The sequence below is a fragment of the Carassius gibelio genome, chromosome B24 (assembly GCF_023724105.1).
Source record: "Carassius gibelio isolate Cgi1373 ecotype wild population from Czech Republic chromosome B24, carGib1.2-hapl.c, whole genome shotgun sequence".
Taxonomy (NCBI): Eukaryota; Metazoa; Chordata; class Actinopteri; order Cypriniformes; family Cyprinidae; genus Carassius; species Carassius gibelio.
In genome coordinates, this window is record NC_068419.1 from 5,860,040 (window position 1) to 5,877,010 (window position 16,971).

The window sequence follows — 16,971 nt, forward strand, 5'->3', positions numbered from 1 at the left end:
AAAAAAAAAAAAAAAAAATTCAATATACATTTTTGTAACATAAAAATCTTTTCTGTCACTTTTGATCTATTTAATGTATCCTTGCTGACTAAAACTATTCATTTCTTACTATTCTACTGACCAAAAACTTTTGAACAGTCATGTATTTAAACTCATATTATTAATGCATGATTGTCAAAGTTCTTACACATATTCTTTATTTTTAAAATTTTTTATATACAAATTCAGAGCTGCCTGCCACACTGAAGGCTGAGTGAGTGGCATCCGCAACCGAACCCTGAGGGAACGTTTTTTCTACAAGCTGAACGTTGGTTGCATTTGAAGGAAACAAAACAACAACAGACTTACAGGAAGCAGGAAAGGCCTTCCTCCCAAAGGGTCATGGGAAATTGCATTACACCTGCCTCAGTAAGAGGCAAAGGGGTCGTGGCCCACAGCCAGACACCAGCCACCAAACAGATGCTGCCTGTAAGAACTCTGCTCTCGCACCGGAGACCGCCGCTCCCTCTGAGGGCTTCCCGTGACAGCTTATTACAGGCCAGATGGGGATGAGAGCCACTGTCTGTGGGCCAGGGAGTCTGGAGCAGGGACGCTTTTCCCCTCTAAGCAGTTTGCTGTACACAGTATTACACACTTTGATGGAGAGAGAGCGCACCTGTGTAGCTGGCCTGCTTTCGGGGACGAGTCTATGACCCGTCGTCACCCGGTTTCACATGGAGAGCTGATTTCCATGGTCCTGGAAGTGCAGTGGACCTACTGCAGCAATCATGAGTGCCTTAAAAAGGTGGCATGCCTTGCAGACAGAGAGCTTTAAGAACCACTGAAGAGCATTCATAGATGAAAATCGACTCGTGAGATGCAGTGAACTGCACAGTGACTCCGGGAGCAATGGCTGCATGGTTAAGGGTTGGGGGGAGGCCTTGTATGAAAATAAAAGAAGGGGGTGCACTGGATTCTTTATATTTTTTTCCATGCCGTCACTGTAGGGCAGGTTAAGCAGGGAACCAGAGTGCTTTTGCTATTGGAAGAGAAAAAAAGAGAGGGATGGAAAGCATCCCGAAGCCCCCTCAGGCTGTGAGGAGAGGGGGCGAAGGGGAACGCTGGGAGGAATGCAGGAATAATAGCAGCTTTACACCTGAAATTTTAATTTTACAGCGCAAGGTCACGGAAGGTGGGCACTCTCGTTAAGGGCTGCCGGGTCTCGCAGGAGGCATGATGGAAGTCGGGTGTCATCCGGCCCTGTTTGGTAGGCTCAAAATAGCTCTGGGAACGAGAGCCGGTTTTAATTTGCGAAACTGGGGAACTGTGTTGAAGGCAGAAGGTGAAAAAAAGATGAGATCCCGAAGGATGCTGAGTCAAACCTGAGTGAGAACTCTGTGACCCCTGAGATCTTTCCCTCACACTTCTTTTCCTGTGATTACAAATCGTTAAAAATTAATTGTGCCCACCAAATTACTAATATGTTTGCAAGATGAGATGAAAAATATGCATTGTGACAATGAACAATTTTAATTAAAACAGAATGCTGACTAAAATGTGCTAACAATGTTTTTAAAAGTGCATATCTAGATGAATATGATTGTTTCAAATAATCAAATGATACTTAATATTTGTAAATATTAACTCACTAGATTCGCATGAGCTGAAGCCAAAGTGCTCAAATGAACTGCTTTGTTAACAGGTTCATTAGATCATCCAAGCACATCCTATACACTAAAATTTTAAATAATTTTAAATAAAATGTATTTTTATTATCATGACATGACAAAATTACAGTGCCCCACATATGCAATGCATAAGAAAAAAACAAGATTAATTAAGTAATCTTTCGCAAAAATTGATGATAGTTCCATCATTTTAGTACAATTTATGTCTTTCGCACACCTTATTAATTAGTTCCCTCATTTAAAAAAAAAAGAAAGAAATTGTGGCTATTTTTGATTATGATTTAATTATTATTATTATATATTTTTTTATTTTTATTTTGATTAAGAAGTTAACTAACTTAAAAAGTTAAATCAAGGCCATGAATTAGTCATACAAACTGATTATTAATTCCTGGCCACGCTATTATTTTTTACATTTATGCATACTTTAAATGATGAACTTTAAAAGACAAAAACTATGTTGCTTTTCAAATTCCATTTGCTGTTTAACTTAAAGAAACATATTAAATAGTTATTAAAAGTTATTAAATGCATTAAATAATGCCTTTAAAAGAATTGTGCAAAGCAATTTTATCTATGATGACTCTAAAAACAACAACTTTGTGCTCAAAATAAAGACAATTACTTTATTTAATGCTCACGACACTATTTCAGAGCATTCAGTAAATGTTAAACCAGTTTGTGAACAAAACATTTTTTTTTTGCATAAATACTGTGCAAGTGCGTTGTGAATTTTCCCCTTAATGTTTAAAGCATTAATCAACAATAAACAGGAATTACCAGCATTAATGTTTAACATATGTAAACAAAAACATCTCTAATCTGCTGCAAGTTAAATGTTAAACAGCTCTGAGAAAATAGGCCCCGTTTCATAGCAAAACAAACCGAAATGAGAGCAATCGGGAGAGAATATTAACATGCCATTAAAATCAAATTGTATCTCTTTTCATGCAGTCAGAAACAATGCTGAATTAATGTTTTTCCCCCTTCTTTTCCACAGGCAAGGAAAGTAGACGAGGTGCCAAACGGAGTGATTAAATGATATTGCGTCTCTTTAGTTCTCTTGGCAGATACCTGCCCTCGGGCTTTGATTAGCTCTTTGTCTTACAGCGGAAAATCTAGAGCAAACCGAATGGATGTGACTGCAAATTTACAGCCATGTTAGAGGGAAATAACTCTGTCTTTGTTCGGCTGGAAAAGCTGGTGCGCGTTTACTCAGGCCTGATACGGACAAAGAGAAACGGTAATGTGCAAGGTCACATACATCACCTCTGGGCTTAATTCATGTGACAGACCTTCACAGCCAGATCGTGTGCAACGACTTTGATGAGAAAACATCAAGCCGGTGTACCAAACTCAAAGGAAAAAAACACAGCGTGATCATGTTCAGCCAGAATGTACTGAAAGTACTACAGAAAGTATATTATGATATAGTCAGTCACTTGACTGATTTGAGAACCTAAAAGGTAGCATCTATGAGGAATAGTTCAACCAAAAATAAAATCTTTTACTCACCCTCCTGTCATTCGAAAACGTATAGTTTTGTGTTCCACGGGTGAAAAATTGCCTTTTTCCTTATAAATGGGGTGGTCAAAATTATTATAGGATTCATTTACTTTAAAGACTACCATTTACTTTAAACAGTTTAGAGAATGTTTCGAGACTAGTTTTGGTGGTTGTTAACTAATAAAGGGATATTTCCCTAAAAAAATTAAAATTCTGTCAAAAATTTATCATCCTCATATCTTTCCAAACCCATAAGACCTTTGTTCATCTTCGGAACATGAATTAAGAGATTTTTGATGAAATGTGAGAGCTTTCTGACCCTCCATAGACAGCAATGCAACTGACACGTTCAAGGCCCAGAAAGGTCGTAAGGAAATCATTAAAATAGTCTGTGTGACATCAGTGGTTCAACCGTAATGTTATTTTAAGCTACGAGAAAGCTTTTTGTGCATAAAGAAATCAAAAATAATCATGGAACTTTCATAAATGCGTGGCAGAGAATGACACGGAATATTTGAATTAAGTTATTTTTGTTTTCTTTACGCACAAAAAGTATTCTTGTAGATTCATTACATCAAGGTTCAACCACTGATGTCACACGGACTATTTTAATGATGTCCTTACGACCTTTCTGGGCCTTGAACGTGTCAGTTGCATTTCTGTCTGTGGAGGGTCAGAAAGCTCTCACATTTCATCAAAAATCTCTTAATTCATGTTCCGAAGATGAACAAAGGTCTTACTGGTTCTGAACGACATGAGGATGATTAATTAATGACAGAATTTTTGTGTCAATTAACACTTTAATTACCAGTGTCTCAATCAAGTAACAAAGAAAAAGGCATATAAAACCAGTTTATATTCAAATTTAAAGATGGTCTTAAGTGGTCTAAGATGTTTATTTTTCAGCGACGATGGCATAAAATCTAAATGAAAAAGCTTCACAAACTTGACCGTGACAGGTACTGTTTCAGCCTTTTAGGCTTTAGAGACTCAAAACATGTCTTTTTATTTTTTCTATTCATTTTAACAGCATTTTATACTGTTTTCCAACTACACATGAGAAATCCAAACAAAGATTATGATATCAGAGAATAAAGTCCTCTAAGGTGCAGAGATGCAATGTTTTCCTATCAAGCACATCAGCTGACAGGATGTTATTCTGCTTTTCACAGTTGCTGAGGGTGTAATCATAAGCAAAGACGCTGTTTTTTTTTTCTCTGTAATAGGCATCATGCCCTTGTGTGAAACCCAAAAATGACAACAACAACAACAACAAATCTCCACCTTAATCTCAATGGGCCCAAAACACGAAAACTTCATTTGATATTGGAGTTATGCATTTGAATGAAAATTGTTCACGAACCTCAAAAGGGATTATTTGTGGATTATTAAATTCGGCTAATTCTGTTATGTGATGGAAAAGTGTTATTAAAATGCTTTGACAACCAATGTTACAGTAAAGTGGAGAGGCACTGATGCAAGTTTGGCAAAGTTGACAGTGTCTCATCAGCCTTTCATAAGTGCTGAAATGTGCTGTGATTTGGAATGGTGCGGATAGGAAAGCACATGAATCTATACCTTATTAAAGGTGCCATCTGTAATGTTTGGCAAAAAAAATCAAGTCATACTCCACATTCCATACCAGATGGGGGCAGTATGCCTCAATAAAGTGAATTGGTCTACTCTAGAGTAACAAACGAGAAACGGCATAGTCTATGCTCCGCCCCTACCTTCACAACAACACTACAGCCATAGCCGAAAGCCTAACTGTGCGTTCACACCGCCGGTGTCTAGAGCGTCAAAAATCGCTCTTGCCGCTCTGCTCACGACGCTGCAGAAAGATTTGTGAGCGCTTAGACGCTCTAATGTAGATCGAATGCTTATTTTGTATTTAAAGCGGCCGCAAAGCAAACAAGCTTGTTGATCTCGTGCAGACTAACCACAAGGAGTTATAAGTTAACCTCATTAAATATTGTTGTGGATGAAATATTAGGATCCTTTACTTAAAATTAACAATCTCAGACACCTTGGTCCACGTATCACTTTTAATTTATTTTTTATGTCCCTGTACGCAAACAGGGACACATCATAGATTAATACAAACGCTAGACAGCAATAATCTACCTGTCCTTTACTCTGCTTGGGAACTGATGTGCCAACTCTCAAGCATTCACCGTGAGACACACGCAATTGACTCTTTTCACACGCTTTCACACCACACATCAATTTTTTCATGCACAGAAAAACCACGAAGCAAAGAGGACACGGAGACCAACATACTAGACAGAGCAGGTTAGTTATGATATAATAAAATGGGTAACGTTAAGTTATAGCTAGCTAATTATCAAATGCAGCTATGGTTAGCCATTGCTAACATTAGCACGTTTATCAAACAGCCTTCGATACATTGCTATGTTATAACTTCCCGAAAACATATAAAACAAACTTCTAGCGAAATACTAACAGCATCTAACTTACTGTTAGAAATGTTGCAAGTTCAGAGTCGAGCCTCATTTCTTGCCAAGGGCTTGAGACATCATTTCTCTCTCTTCCCTGAACTGAAATGAAGTAGGGGGCTGTACTTTCCACATGATTGACATCAGGTTCAAGTACACGCCCACAAGCCGTGCAAGTTATTCGTGTATTGCAGGTTGGCTGGTGGTTATGTGGCCCGCATACCGCCTCCCATGGCCGAAACTGGTATTACGACACCTGTCGGGCCGGGGCTAGTAATGCTAATGCTAATTAAGGTTGATATCTCTGCAGCACTATAACTTGAAATTTTTTTATGACATCATCGCCCTTATTTCTTCTCATTCTTTTGATGCGTGTAAGTCATGTTATGGATATTTTTACCTCAATTTTTGCATATGGCACCTTTAAAGAAGCAATATCAAAATCTGCATCACTGCAAAATCCATGAAGAGCAAAATCCATGCTCTTTTTTTCTTGTAAAAAAAAAGAGCAATAATGAAATATTTTATAGAACTGTACATTGACCAGTGCAGGTCTTATGTTGTGGGTTTGGACCAGCATACACACTGAAAAGAAAACCTAAACTGATATTTAGGCACATCTGATTAATGTCCGCATCAATATAACAGTTGAACTCAAGCGCAAATAAGCTTCCAATCCAATCCAAAGCTCAATTGAGTTCCAAAACCCAACAAACTGCATTTAAACTGAAATCAAAATAAGCATTATAAAAATCACATGACCAATAAATGACTTTTAAGTAACCAATCTAGAGCGCACTACATAGACATAAGCTCAAACACACTGGGGAAAAACAAGTGCAGAAATGATTTTCACTTAGAAATTACTAGTAAATTTGACAAACAATTACAGAAAATTTCGAGCACCAAACTGAATTAAATGTGGAATCAAAGTAGAAAAACTAAAACATAATTTTCTTGTAAAATTTAGTTTTATGTACAACTTAAAAAAAAAAATATTTCTTTATGTTGTATACTAACATGCAGGATCCTCCCAGAAACGAAACTTTACTCTTAAAAATACATGGTACACAAACGTATTGGGTGAAATTATTAATTTTAATTTACACGTAAATATTACTAACGAAACATTTGCTTAAGATGTTGGCCTTATTTGCACCAACTTCAGTAAAAAAAAAAAAAAAAATGAATGCAAGATGGTGGATGATGCAAACTGGAGAAAGAGAGTTTCTATGTGTTTCAGGTAGCTCTATTCTTTTTGTTTACTAGTAAATTTCTATAAATGCATATGAATTTACTTGAGAAGTAACACTGCTTAAGATTAAATTTTTTTAAGTACAAACTATTTAAATAATGTGAAAAAGTTGTCAGTGTATTAAGACAAAAATACACACTATGAGAAGAGTGTCTTCATATTTTATGTATTCTTCTCAAGTAAATTCATTCTAAGATAGTTTTACTAGAGAGAGCGAGAGAGGCTTCAAAAATGCCTTAAAATGCTCACTAGTTTTTGGAACAGAGCATGTGTTTACTGTCAGATCCACAGTATGGCTCTACTCGATCCATAAAATAAAACACAAAAAGCACAAAACTGTGAGTGCCACATCTTTCCCAGCAGGCATCATGCTCATGGTCTCCTAACACGTTTTCCCTCCCTGCTGAGTGACAGCAGACTACAAATACCTCAGGGTACCAAACATCATCTGGCATAATAATCAACAATTATAGAAGAAAAAAAAAAATCCACACAAACTAACAGTTCATACATGTTTTAAGGCATGTATAATGCTAAATAACATTACATGTAGGCATGGTACATAGTGTATCTCTTCGTATCCCCATGGTTAATATAGTTCCTTGATTTTCACTCACCTGATTTCCTGACAAACAAATATGCCTTTAGGTTTTTAACTATATAAGACCCTAAAAAGCATGTGCGGGGACTGCTTTAGCTCACAGTCGACAGTGTCTCTGCATGGTGTCTGTGTACCGTAGGTGTTGAATGTTGGATTTACCTGCCCACAGGCGAGCCCCATTCCTCTCTCCCCCATTCCATGAGGACATGATAGATTCAGCTCCAGGGCATCAGCGCCAGACTCCTGTGAGATGGATGCAGAAGCTTCTGATTATTTACAAATAAATTCAATGCATATTTTAGCTTTGAATCACAATCAAGTTGTGGCAACCCTCACACATACCATATACACATACAATATATGAAAAAATAAATAAAAAAATCACTTAAAATGAATTGCATCCACTTTGAGCATTGCATCCACTGCCTGCATTTCTTTTTTTTAAGGATTCATGCAAATTAGACAACATTATGCCCAAAACAGAATACAACAGACTAGCATATTGTGGTGTACAAAAATTAGTTATTTTGTAAATTAGATTCTACAATAGTGCAAATTCAGATAAAAATTCAGAATAAAATGTGTCTAATTATGCATGGTGCAGCACTATATTAGCAAACTGGGCTGATGATGGATTGTGAATGAGAAGCAGGGCTTTGCGCTTAAAAACAGCAAAAAATATTACTCCGCAGTCTATGAAAATTAATAATAAAAGTTAAAATTAGAATCATAGACATAATTTCACAAATAACAATAAAAATATAATCAAAATGAGTATACAAATAAATAATTCTGTCATAATTTTTTTTTCACCCTGATGTCATTTCAAACATTTATTACTTTTTTCTTATGTTTTAACTTTTTTATTTTTAATTTGATTTACTTAAAGTCAACAGGGGTTAATAGGGGTATTTTGGACCTCATGAACTTTTACTGTATGGAAATAGAAATATATAATTCTAAATATTATTGCCTATTGTGATCTTCAGAAAAAATTAAGTCATGCAGGTTTGAAATGACCTGAAATGATGACAGAATTTTCATTTTCACTGCTCTTTTTTATAAATGATCTACTGACCCTAAAGTATCTACTATAAGCACATTGGGCTTTGTGTAGTTCAAGGATGTCAGACCAAACTTGTAGAAACTACAACGAATAATCAAAAAACAACTCAAGTAAAAAAAAAAAAAGAACAAAAAAAGAACTCTTCAATACACTTCAGGTTCAGCAAAGAATGCTTTTCTTTTAAATAATGTTTCTTTTATTTTTACATGTACATAGTATAACTAATCACATATGCAGTCTTTCTGCATTGTCCTTTCAAATAATCTTGTCATGCAATCTAAGTCTATTCACCATGCAACGGCAAAACGAAACACAAAAGACACACACGCACAAGCTAATAAAGAATATAACTAAAAAAACAAACAATTTTAATGTTTATCAGACTCAAGCAGATGCAAACAATGAGCGAAGCAAATCAACACTGACTGAGACATCGGCTCTAAAATAGATGAGAGCGGTGATAAGTGTTCCACATGGATGCACGAGAGAGGAGCGAGCGAGCGAGCGGGCGGGCGGCACGCAGACCGGGGTGGGGTGCGTAGCCGAGCCAAGTTTGACAGGCAATTACAGATCCACGGGGGCTTTAAACCACATCACATGGGGGATTTAAACAATTACAAAAGGCTCTACAAACCTGCCACAGTGACTCCATCTGTAGATTTATGATTTTCCGCAGACTGACAGCCATTAAAGGGGGAAAAGAATAATAAGCATTTTAGCCTTACAAAGTGCAGAGGACCATGAGGTGGGCTGATGCTATTTATCACTGTCAGCCGGGGGAACGGGACAAACCTGTCGCTCTTACAGGATTAGGTCCCAGATTTCACGGTCAATTAGGACCAAATACAGGTACAAAATGGATACAATGTGCCGTGATCCCAAAGCCAATTATCAATGATGTTTAATTTCATCCAGTTTCTTTAAGCCCTTTATAAAAAGGAATGGGAGGAGGAGGAGGACGACGAGGGGGCAGGCTTTCCTTTTTGCCCTCCTGTCCAACAAAAGGGGCGACACGTGCACAGTGAATTAAGTGCTATCATCTCTCATCACGGTAAGCTGCTTTCAGAGAGAGAGGCTAGCAAGACTACTGTTTGATATTGCGGGCTTAGTACTGAGAAAAGGGATAGATTTAAAATAAGCCAAAGGAATCAAAAACAACAACAAAACCGCCAAGAGCAGTTTGCCGGGACACTAAGATCTCTCTTTTCTGACTGTATGAATTGTGAAATACAAGTGTCTGTCTATGGAGAAATAAAGCCATTGCATTCATAACTAGGAAGAAAAGTCGCAGCCACAACACCAGGGTGTCTGGATGGTTGCCAAAGCATTGCTATGCAGTTGCTAAGGTGTTCAAAAGAGTCCACAACCGAGTCTCTATGATATTTTGGTCTCTAGATTCATGTAAGAATGGAGCATTTGAATAATTTCATTCAGAACCGGTTGCATTTTCTTTTTTGAGAATTGATTTCTTTCTGAGTTTTGATTTTGGACTCAACATAACAAAGAACCAACCAATTTCCCAATAATCTGCCTCTTCCTTTGAGAATATCTTTAGGACTCTTCAGGCAATCTTGTTTTCTAGGCGTAGGCTTGATAGATGCTGAAACTGGTGATTAGAAATAATGTTAATTAACATAAATACATTGAAACTGCTTCTGTACATCTATCTTAAAATTTGAAAATGCATATTCTTGCAACATTCTGACCAATAGGGGATTATTTAGTAATACATTTCAGTGGATTTTGAATATTTCCCCTCATATATTAACATTCTCATTTAGTTTTTTTGTTAAAAAAAATAGAATATAGAATATACAGATATAGAAACTCCTCATCATATGCAGCACCAGATTTGTTCAAAACCGTTTATGCCAAGTATTAGAAACAACAGTGATGGTCTCTTCAGTAAACACCACTAACTGTGCACTGAAAAAAAAAAAAAAAAACACTTAAACTACTCATAAAGCTTTTGATTATCATTAAAGTAATCATAAAGAACTAAATCAACTATATCTAACTATATCATCTTATCAGCTTGTATCACCAACCACAGTACTTTTTGTGAACATTTTAAAGGCATGCTCAACAAAAGAGAAGATCTGGATCAAACCTGACACTGTCTTTGATGAGGATTATCAACTCTAAAGCTGATAAGGACAACATTACCTATCGCTGGCATACTCCCTGGATCAGTATGGCTAGTTTGACCTCAGGGGGCATTAGAGAGGATGAGAAGTGGAAGACAAGAAAAGTATCTGGTGAAAAAATGTGCACTCAAAAGGCGAGGGGAATGGCAACAAAAGACACTATAGACATCCAGTCTTGTCTTACTAAACTCACTTATTACTAACCTAAGCAAACTAACTAGCATAGAATGATAATTTATAGATACCCCACCAGGATCGGTTGTTTCTGCTTCCTGGTCTTTCACAGGATGTCGTCATAGAACAACACCCAAGTAAAAGCACTATAAGCAGCTTTTTAAGGAATACCACACATCAAATGTCCCAACTATCTGACAGACATCACTGAAATAGGTGTCCTTAGAATACAGATATCTCTGTTACACCCCTAGGCACTCTATATATGTATATAAAAAAGAGCCAGCGATGCTGTGGAGGAAGCTAGGTAGTTAACTGAAATTGTACAGAAACATTCTCCTAAGAGCAGGGTTGTGCACCATTTAGAACTGAATTTGGAATGTGTTCATGGATTAAAATGAAAATGTTGGCATGAAAAAGCCTAATTTGAAAGCTTTCTGACAATAAATAAATAAATAAATAAATAATTTTTGAAATTGTTACGTTTATAAGCCTTACAGTTAGTACATAGACAAACGGAGGGATGGACGGATGGACAGATAGATAGATAGATAGATAGATAGATTGATTCTGTTCTTATTAACAGTTTATTAGTTTATATCGCCCTCAAATTTTGAGCGAGCGAGACACACACAGAGGTGTAGCCTGGGAATCTGGCATTTGAGTGACAGCAATGAGGCTTTTATTAGTTTAAATTCACGTATTCACAGATTCTGTCGCTATGCCACTCACGAACAACCGCACATCGCGCACTTATTATTATTGGGCCTGCTTTTAGCCATTTATCTGCAATCCACTGTTCCCTTTTCTTCTGCCAACTTTCAATTGGATAAAATAGGAACAGCTCACGGAGAGACTTTGACATTTATGAATTATAGCCTCAGGCACATCGTTATGATGTAATATTTCTCTCAAAGGCAGCGATTTTATGGAGGGGGAAAGTAGCTGAGGAGAGGTGGTGGCTGGAAGTAGAATGGTTTACTTCAGACTGACACTTCTGTGAGGGGGAAAAGAGAGAGATTCTGGATGGTACAGAGAGAGAGAGTGAGAGAGAGAGAGAGAGAGAGAGAGAGATGGGTGTGCAAGGAAGGGAGAGAAAGCATGAAAAAAAACAACAACTTTTAAGTAGTATCCTTAGGCGAGGAACAGTGTTAAGTGTTCCCTTAGATTTCAAAGTGGGAATGAATGGCTGATTCTCTTTGAAAATGGAGTTGCCATGGCAACTGATCCTTTATTTCATATTTGCTGGCATAGGTAGCTAAACAGCAGACGCGAGGAAGACGAGGCATTCAGACCACAGAGGACTTCACAGACCAGACCACTAAAACCTACGGCGCCAGACGAGGTCCAAAAACAAATGGCCTTTCACCGCTTCACCCTGATCATCCGTATCTCCCGCTCATCCTTTTCTCATTTCATCTCTGACAACAGATCAATGCTTTCACTTTCATCCAGTATAGGTAAAAGAGCAAGACCTTCAAATCGGTCCTGTATTCGTTTTGTTGGGGATTTTATTCAAGTTTAAAGCATGAAGTGAAGTGCGGTGTGACACGGCAGCCGTACCCTGAAGCGATGCTCTCACCATACTTTACATCATTGGCTTGCCTTATGAATACATAATATGCAAAATGTACCTGGGCTCCGGTGACGGGGGATGTCAGGCGAATACATAATGACAGAAATATGGAGGGGGTGGGGAGGCAGGAAATACCAGATGTCCATCTTTGCCGTTAGTAAAAGAGGGTTTTGGGTGGGTTTGACAGGCTGGTTTAATGAGGTGAGAGAGAGGATAGGGTGACGCGTCGATGTAATCGATAGCAGAATTAACACATTGACATACAGACTGTTTATTTTCAGCCATTTTCTCTGCACAATTAAGCGCCTGAGATCTGCAAGTCAACTATGATTAATCCCTGGGTCACTCCACTGTCTCTCTCTATTTCAACTTAAAGTATCAAGGCCTGTGTTTATAACATCAAATGTGTGAGTATAAGTGGCGTGTAGACATATCGGAGAGCGTCATTTCTCCACAACATTTTTGTGTATACGTGTATAGTTAAGGTTATGCATAATCTGGAATCAAAGAATTGGTTCCCTTCCAGTTAATGAGTTTGAATTGGAATCAAATTGTGCTACCACAATTCAATTTCAAAATTCGGAAACGGAATTAGAACTAGAAATGCATTATTAATGGCACAACCTAAATTGTGCACAACCTTTTGTATGGTATCCTTCATGGTGTTGGGGTTAATTGCTGTTGATGCTGTTTTAGGGTAGATGCCATTTGAAGTTGAAGCCATTTTTGGCCCGATGCCATTTTGGAGTTGGTGCTGTTTTAGGGTGATTCTGTTTTGGGGTTGAGGCCATTTGGAGATGACATTTTGGGGTTGATTCTGTTGATATCTTTTGAGGATTATACCTCTTTGGGGTTGAAAGCATTTCAGGGTTAATGTAAACTGAGCTCAATGCCTTCTTGGAGCTGAGGCTGCTTGCAGTTTATGGCGCAGAGGCTTGATGCAGGTTTGGAGTTTATTCCAACTGAGATTGATGTCTTCTTGGTAGGGCTGGGAAAATAAATTGATGCACTGTGATTGAAGAATTACTGAAAAGATTCTGCATAGATTCTGGGATTTTCTGAATGCATCGTGATTCTCTCTCGAAGGTTAAACACTTGATTAGAATGAAAATTATTGGAATTGCAGAAATGTTGTTTGCAGATCAACATTGGTATTGTTTGAAACTGACAACATTTTAGGGCTGATGTCTTTTTGGAAGAGACGCCGTCTGTATGTTGATGCTGTTTGGGGCTGATGCCAATTGAAGTTTATGCCTTTTGGGGTTGAGGCCATCTGTAGCTGATAACATTTTGTACTTGATGTCTTTTTGGAGGCGAGGCCTTTTGCAGTCAGTGCTGTTTTGGGGTTGAAGCCAGTTTTAATTTGATGCTTTTTTGGGGCTAAGTCCTTCTGCAGTTGATGGCATTTTGGAATTGATGACGGTATGTATCAGTTGATGTTCATGCCATTTAAGGGTGTTTACAATTGATGCCTATAGCAGCTGTTGATTTTTGTTTGCGTTTCAGGGTTGATTGCGATTGTAGTCACCTATTGGGGGGTGGTGGGTGGGGGGTGGGGCTGAAGCCATCTGCAGTTGAAAGCATTTTGGGGTTGATGCTGCTTACTGTAGTTTCACTGCAACATCCTGGGATCTGGACAAATCCATTCTCACAGATGGACCAGCCTGATGATGTCTGGTTTTGGAAGTCTTCTCATTTTCTCTCTTCCATCCTTCCATCCCCCTCTCCATCTCTCCTCCCATCTCATCCAACCATCGCGGCTCACTCATTGGCATCCTCGGTCTCATCCCTCTCAGCTTCTTGGCAACATCAGATTAGTTGCTTCCGAAGAGCATTTCCCATAAATGTATCCTTCTTTAGATCCAGGATTAGCTGCCAGTGATTCAATAAAGAGACTTTTTTTTGGGATAACAGTAAATGTTGGTTTTGCAGTTTGGTACAGGACAGTATGCAATGGCGTGGGTACACATGCAGTGTTATCAAAAGAGCCAAATTATCCCTAAGGGAAGAGGTTATTATTTCACAACTGAGTGTGTTCACAAATTAGCATAACAAAGACTCACCTCTGCCATTTTGGCAAGCTCGGTCCAATCATCTTTGTTGTAACTGCACATTATGCTGGATGACAATCTATGGGGGAAGAAGAATTAGAGAGAGAGAGAGATATATATTTCAGCATGGACAGAATTCAAGAACAGGTTTTTCTTTGTCTCACCTTGTGGCCTTTAACAGAGGCCCGTTTCATTGTGTACAAAAGGTTTCCCCATCAAGGTCCCATTTCAGCACATTATAAAATGGATCTGAAGGCCATTATCTTGTCTTTAAAAAGCAGCTGCCGCCTTGTCCTCAACCCTCAAAGTCACAAAATCAATATTTATAATTCACAAGACCAGGACAAATCCACTGTTGCACAGCCTTTATTAAAACAGTATCAAGCCCCAGAGCAGGGTGTTAGATAAGAGCATTTGCTGGATTAGCCTGCACCGTTTGTTGTTTCTTTTTTCCTTCGGACACACAATAATCCAGTCATAAAACAGGTTACGGAAGGTCTGCTTTTCAAAAACAACTCCTGGTTTTCAGTAATCACGGACATAAAAAGCTTTTGAAACCATACAGAGCGTACCATAGCACCAATTCTCTAGAGATGGACTTTCTGCCCACACTTGTGAGCGGAAAGAGTAGCTACCAGGTCAACATTTTAGCTCACTGTGTCCCTCGTCGTGATATTTCTCCAGGAAAAATCCAACCGCGTTAACCGCATATGTGACCGCTCTCCATTAAGTGCCTAATAGCTGCAGAGATGGGGAAAAAAAAAAACCTGCAATGAAGGCCAGCCTATCTTGTGCTCCTTGGTCCAACGCTGCGATTACATCTAAACTCTTGTCTCATCAGATGTCCATGACTTACACTCGCCACTGATGAGGTGGAGGTGGGCGGCACGGGGGACGGCAAAGATTGGTGCTAACAACAGGAGAACAGGAGTCCGGGGAGACTTGGAGAAAACTGATTTCATGGGAGGATATTAAACTTGGAGGCTGTGTTGTCCCCCCCGGGGACAAATTTCCGCTAGATATAAATCTCTCGGGCATTACGCTTTCCCAAAAGCAGCAGGCAGTTAGGCACTAAGCTTAGCCCACCCACACGAGAGCAGAAAATATTGCCAAGTTTTAGGGGGCAAATAAAGTTAAACACTCTGACATTTACCACCAAGATTTACAGTACAACACTGACATATAAGTGATATTTGATACACCCTGAAATAGTGTTTGGTAATATTTCCATAAACCTCAGGCCATCGGCGAGCAACAGCAGGGTTCCTAAAAAAAGATGAAGAGATCAACGCCGCAGGCTTCATTTCGGATATTATACACAACGCCGGTATTCTGTTTTGATTTGGGCTTGACCTTTGCTTGCTTTAACATCACGTTATTGCAGAACCGCCCTTGAGAAGCTGGAGAGGGATCTAGTTTTAAGTTTATTAACACCAATCCAGCCTGAGCCCCCCTGCCGGAGTGTCACATTAACCGTTGCCGAGGCTGCAGGGTTCGAGGAAGATCAGGGATTACCTGGTTATAAGCTCAATAACCTCCCTCCGGGCGAGCGCCTCTGAACCCACCTTCCACTCTAACAATGTGTCTCCATGGAGATGAGTCACCTGGAGGCCATATGAGAACATGTGGAGCGATGATTCCCGCCGATTCTCTAACGCAGTGTTGTGACCATTTCTTAATAATGGGGAAAAATGGAAGCACTGATAACGGCAAACCACAATTCGTCCAGTTCGGAGCCACAACAGCCAGAGCAGTATCTTGATGAGGTTTCTTTTTCAGGAACGGTAAAGAGAGCGTTTTAGCGCAGCGGGTGTACATGTGAGGGATTGCTAGCTATGAACAGCACGAGAACCAAAGGAACCAGAAAGTTCGCCAGCCTGACCTCTCCCTCTCACACTGACCAATTTAATGGCAGAAACTAAAATTATGCTAACAACACACTCATGTTATTGTAGTATGACAACAGGTGCTTTAAAGGAACATCAAAAACATGTATTTGATTTTTTGTTCGATGGAAGGTTTTAAGACTAAATTTAAATTTTTGAGTTATTCAAAATTCTAGTGTCTATTTTGGTCTATTCGATTATTTTTTTGAACACAAAAAAATGCACGAAGTCCGATTTTCACCAGCCTGCTTTATTGAAATACTCAATGCCACTTTTTTTTTTTTTTTTTTGATATTACCTTCATATTTGGATACTACTCTCATGAATAAACAATCAATAGCAAAACATATATTATCTATCTACAGTCTCTAATATGGAAACCAGTTACAGTTTGTTCATTTTTTTAAAGAAAATATATAAGAAAAAACGCTGTATATATATATATAAAATGTAAATATTTTTATATATTTTTTAAAAAAAGATAAAGACTAAAGAGTATCTAAGTATTTAAATGCATACAGTATTTAAATGCATTTGGTGGCAAACCAAAACGATGGTTCTACCGCCCGCGAGTACCGCCACCGCC

At 38.5% G+C, this 16,971-nt stretch overlaps 1 protein-coding gene across 1 annotated transcript in view; it reads right to left on the minus strand.

Moving 5' to 3' along the window:
* LOC128013307 (dihydropyrimidine dehydrogenase [NADP(+)]-like) overlaps positions 1 to 16,971 on the minus strand; it is a 46,194-nt gene that overhangs the window by 21,065 nt on the left and 8,158 nt on the right. Inside the window, exons 2-3 of the mRNA XM_052596205.1 lie at positions 14,512 to 14,578; positions 7,645 to 7,728 (exon numbers count right to left, since the gene is read on the minus strand). Of these exons, the coding sequence (XP_052452165.1) occupies positions 7,645 to 7,728; positions 14,512 to 14,562 (135 nt within the window). The 5' untranslated portion in view covers positions 14,563 to 14,578. The remainder of the gene's footprint in view (positions 1 to 7,644; positions 7,729 to 14,511; positions 14,579 to 16,971) is intronic.